At 37.2% G+C, this 5,277-nt stretch overlaps 1 protein-coding gene across 1 annotated transcript in view; it reads left to right on the top strand.

Moving 5' to 3' along the window:
• Nucleotides 1-5,277, top strand: part of LOC107710084 (small subunit processome component 20 homolog) — a 30,141-nt gene that overhangs the window by 18,739 nt on the left and 6,125 nt on the right. The window contains exons 45-53 of the mRNA XM_016514790.1: nt 2,004-2,120; nt 2,246-2,416; nt 2,502-2,630; nt 3,658-3,768; nt 3,865-3,944; nt 4,040-4,109; nt 4,741-4,923; nt 5,005-5,136; nt 5,218-5,273. Coding sequence (XP_016370276.1) covers nt 2,004-2,120; nt 2,246-2,416; nt 2,502-2,630; nt 3,658-3,768; nt 3,865-3,944; nt 4,040-4,109; nt 4,741-4,923; nt 5,005-5,136; nt 5,218-5,273 — 1,049 coding nt within the window. The remainder of the gene's footprint in view (nt 1-2,003; nt 2,121-2,245; nt 2,417-2,501; nt 2,631-3,657; nt 3,769-3,864; nt 3,945-4,039; nt 4,110-4,740; nt 4,924-5,004; nt 5,137-5,217; nt 5,274-5,277) is intronic.

The raw sequence follows: 5,277 nt of genomic DNA, 5'->3' as shown, positions 1-5,277 counted from the left end.
TCTGTCTCTCTCTCTCTCGCTCTCCCTACCGTTAGGTAACTTGTGCATTGTTTTACTTACTTGTTTTTGACATATCCGTCCGAACTATAAACTTTCCAGTGATGTCTGTGAGAAAGGTATATTCACTCGACAAGCTCGCGCATCTGCGCCGCCGCGCGCTCAATCCACTCAGCGTGCTTTGTTAATCAGCTCGCTCACATCAGCTATACAGGCGTTAATACTGAATGTTTAACATTATATTCATTGCATACATATACTTCGTAGTAGACATCCATAACTCCTTTCTGCTGTCTGTTGTCAGTGTTTCTTTGTTTAAATATGGCGCTTATCACATGCTGTGTGGTATCGGCGTTTGGTATCGGGGCATTTTAACGAGTACGAGTACGAGTACAGGAGGCCAGTATCGGGCCCGATACCGATACCAGTATCGGTATCGGTGCATCCCTATGACAAATTGTTTGTGATGTTCCTCATTTGTACACTAACTCGCTTTGGAAAAAGTGTCAGCTAGATGAATAACATTTATATAGTATTCAAAGGTACTACAAAGAAACCACTGCGTCTGTGTCGATGCAACAGAAGTGAAAGGACACCAGCCCTTTACCAAAGTGAAAAATCCCTCGAGAACCTGACGTCTCTGTCCAGGAACAGTTTCATCCTGAAGGCCAGAGATCCTTGGGGAGAACAAATCAGTCACGCAAAACAACACTGATGAAGTACTGCATTAATTTAATAGACTCAATGTTTACCCACCCATATGGGGAGAGACAGACGGAAACTCTAGCATATTTTGAGATCGCTAATGGATGACGTGAAAGAATCACAGGTGATTACGGATATTAGGCAGTTCTGCACCGAGAAGACGAATGATTCCAGAAGGTTAGAGCAACAAAGAGAAGCAGAGCGAGAGAGAAGATCTTGGGATATTTGTCATGCCTGTTTCCTCAGGCTGTTCAGAGCAGCAGCGGGCGGTAAGGAAAGCTCAGTGAAACCCGAGAGATACGGTTTGGTGTCAGTCTGCGACAGTGGCAGCTGCTGACTGCAGAAGAGAGAGAGAGTTTCAGCTCGACGCCCAATCAAAGAACACAATGCATGACAATAGCAGAAGAGGCATTAGGGCTAATTGAAATTCTTCTCTTGTTATTTCCTGAAAAATATTTCAGACCCCCTGTGAGCACTGGAGCAGCGGGGATCCATGACTTAGAGTCACACAACCAGACTCTTAATTATCGCCAAAGTATCTAACGCACACTGCAGCTTATTCTGGCTAAGAACCATTAGTTTGGAGAGGAACAAACCTTCTGACTGACGCACAAAGAGATCAGTCACAGTTTGTTTCATTTTCACCTGCCGCTTAGGGGTTTAACTGATAGCTTACTCCTCAAAAACAGACCGGCAGACGACAGTGACTAAAAACGTAGGAAAATAAGGCTTTGCAATTACAATACGTCTTGACTGTTTCTGAAAGTCTCACCAAAATACAGTAATATTGTGAAATATTATTACAATTTACTTACTGAAAATGTTTTCTATTTTGATATATTTTAAAATGTAATTTATTCCTGTGATGCAAAGCTGAATTTTCGGCATCAATACTCCAGTCTTCAGTGTCACATGATCCTTCAGAAATCATTCTAATATGCTGATTTGCTGCTCAAGAAACATTTCTGATTATTATCAATGCTGAAAACAGTTGAAAACATTTTTCAGGATTCTTTGATGAATAGAAAGTTGAAAAGAACAGCATTTCTTTGAAATCGAAATCTTTTGCAACATTTCAAGTCTTTACTGTCACTTTTGATTAGTTTAATACATCCTTGCTCAATAAAAGTATTCATTTCTTTTCTCATTTTTCTTACACACTTTGAAAACAACTTAAAGGGATAGCTCACCCAAAAATGACAATAACATCAAATTTTCATTTTTGGGTGAACTATCCCTTTAATATTTCTCAAATATTTTGTTGCGATATCGCTTTAAGCACCAAAATGTCTCTTCCACAGTTGCTTCACTGTAGTCTGAAGGGTTCAAAGATAAACTCATCTGTCCCGTCAGTAAAGGAGATGCTGGATCCTTTCGTATCTCTCCTCCTGGACTGTCTTAACTCCATGCATGTAAAGGTCTGTCCTGCCTGTCTTTTGATTCATGTGTTGTATTGTGCATAATCGCAAACGTTTTCCTGCTCTGCTGTTCCTTTATATACCTGTGATTGCATGAATACAGCAAGATGTCTTGTGCACATCAGGTGATTACCGAGGCTCTGCAGGCCTTCATCTGGATCCTGAAGTTTCCTCTGCCGGCGGTGGAGCAGAATTACGATCAGCTGACCAAGCAGCTCTTTGTCCTGCTGAAGGACTACGCTAAAGCCGGAGCCGGCCGTGGCGAGAACTTCCACCTGGTTCAGAACTGCTTTAAGGTGCGAGAGACCCTGACCACTATCTCATGTTCTCGTTTTGAAGTCTAAATGTGAATAATCCAGCATGACATGTTCTGTTTTATAGGCCATTTCTGTTTTGGTGAAGAGCATGAGAAAACCTGTAACAGAAACACAGCTGCAAGTGCTTCTGGGATATGCTGAGGAGGATATTTATGATCGCTTGCGGCAAGCCACCGCATTCGGCCTCCTGAGGGTAACTTAACCTACTCATCTAGACTGACTTGATCATCTGAGATACTTGCTTGTCAGATGAGGCATATTCTAACACTTTATAGTGAATGCACTTTTTACTAGTTATGCTCATGGTTATTATTGTTAACTAAAAACAAAATCATTAAAATGTCTTACTTGAAATAAAATAAACATCAACTGAAGTAAAATATAAAAACACTTAAATTATTTAAGCTAATTGCCAATCTAACTGAAACTAAAACCATAAAAAACATGCCTATTCCTAGAAATAAAATGAAATTTAACTGAAATAAAATATAAAACAAAAGTTTTAAGGCAGCATTTCTCATTTTCATTTAGTTTAACTTGATGTGATGAAATTAATAAGACTAAATGATTAAAAAAAGTTTATATTATAAAAATAGGTATTATATTATATTATAAAAATGATTAAAAACTATATAGGCATATCAAAAAACTCAAGCATGGCGAAAACACAACTAAATTATTACATTTTAATAAAAATTTAAAAAAGTAAAACATTAATAAAAACTGTAATAGTGTCTCAATGATATTAAAATACCAATTTTTGTTTCATTTTTGCCATTTTTTTTTGTTTTAAGTTGAAGTACTAAAATAACTACAACTAAATGAACTAAAGCTAAAAAATAACATTTAATAAAAACTACGTAGAAAATACATACTTTAAAAACAAACTAATAGTAATGACAAAAACACAACAAAATTATTAAAACTTTAGCCGAAATTAAATGGAAACTGACAATGTAAAAATAACATTAGAATTCAAAATAATGAATTATAATAGTCTATCAATGATACTAAGATAGCACTGGTTATGCTCTGCTATTAGTATGTGATTGGCTTGATAGAGTAAAATTTATGTGAGTAAAATTGATGTGAGCTCTTTTTTTCAGTGAGTCAGACTGATGATTCATTAGTGAATCAGTGTTAATCAAAAAGGTTTTTAGAAATCCTCCTCCAGTAATCATGGCAGCATCATGGAAATGAATGGTTTGTTTGTCTTGCAGGCGATTCTCTCCAGGAAGCTGGTTGTGCCGGAGATGGAGGATGTTATGAAAAAAGTAGCCAAGTTTGCCATCGACGGGTCAAACGAACAGGTCCGCATGCGCTGCAGACAGGTCAGTCAGGATACTGCAGTCTTCATCATCATCATCCAGGTTTATGCATGTCAGGACTATCATCAGACTAATATCTGTCCTCTGCTATGACCGCAGATCTATCTGAAGTACCTGATGGACTATCCACTGGGCAAGAAACTCAGGAAACATTTTGACTTCATAGTTGCTCAGCTTACGTAAGTTTAGAGCAGCTGATTATTAACAGGCAGATGTGAATTATTTCCTTCATGTCAGGCAAATTCAAATATTTGTTTTCTGATTCTCTTCTCAGTTATGAATATGACACTGGGAGACAGTCTGCCCTGGAGCTGATGGCTTTCATTTTCCAGAAATTTCCTCAGGTACTGTAACAAAAACAGTCCGAAATGGTCGTGCAATTCTAATATTAACATTGTTGAGAGAAACCGCTACATTACCATTGTTATTTAGTATCGTTGAGATACTATTGTAGTTTTTATTATTTTATATTTTCCGTTTTATTTTTATTTAAAGTTACGTTTTTTTAATATGTATGAATATTTATATTCATTTTTATTTATTTATTTATTTTTTTAGTACATAGTTTAACTACACAAATATGAAAAACGTTGCCTTGCCAACTAGACAGTTTTTTTTTTATTTCAGTTAAAATGTATTTTATTTCAAGGAACAATGTTTTATAATGACCCTGAACATTTCATACATTAATGCACATTCCTTATTGCGCAGAGCAAGTTATTTTGAATTACTTTTTCAGTTAATCAGTTTATGTCATAAATTCCACATTATTGTTCAATAAAAAATCCTTGCTCCATTCTGTCATGATTTAGTGAATTCCTGTTGGATAAATTAACCTCCCATTATACTTTTTTTCCTGAATATCCTGTTTGACTTGGAAATGCTTTACATTATGCAAGTAAACTTGCAAAAGATTATTCTGTACTTGGTGTTTGTTATACTGTAAGGTAATTGTTATGTGTTCTTTGTTCACAGGCTCTCTTGCACGAGCACTGCGGTTTGTTTTTTGTGCCTTTGTCGTTGGCTATGTTAAACGACGATTCTGCAACCTGTAAGAAAATGGTGGCTCTGGCCATCAAGTCTCTGCTGAATCAGCTGGATTTACAGCATCAAAATTCCATGTTTAACCTGGTTAACACCTGGCTTACGGGCGAGAAGGTGAGTAGGAAAACTAAAAGGTGAAAAAGTCTGCTTAAAATGTGTTTTGGTCATAACAGTTTGGGGTTTGGGCTTTTGTAGGTGGTTCTGAGGCGACTTGGAGCTCAGGTTTGTGGGCTGTTTGTGGAATTTGAAGGGGAAAAGTTCAACCGGAGACTGGACGTCCTAATACCTCTCATTGAGAAAGAGATCCACACTTCCAACTTTGAGGACGTGAGTGCAGAGGTTTACAGTATGTGGATGCATTTGTTTGAGTCTCTTTGCATTGATAATGACAATGATATGATTGATCAGATTGAGGAAGAGGAGGATGAGAAGGCTGCAGACAGACTGCTGTTCTGTTACCTCACGCTC

The sequence above is a fragment of the Sinocyclocheilus rhinocerous genome, unplaced genomic scaffold (genome assembly GCF_001515625.1).
Source record: "Sinocyclocheilus rhinocerous isolate Xijiao unplaced genomic scaffold, SAMN03320098_v1.1 scaffold1708, whole genome shotgun sequence".
NCBI classification, from domain to species: Eukaryota; Metazoa; Chordata; class Actinopteri; order Cypriniformes; family Cyprinidae; genus Sinocyclocheilus; species Sinocyclocheilus rhinocerous.
This window is presented reverse-complemented; position numbering and strand designations above follow the sequence as displayed.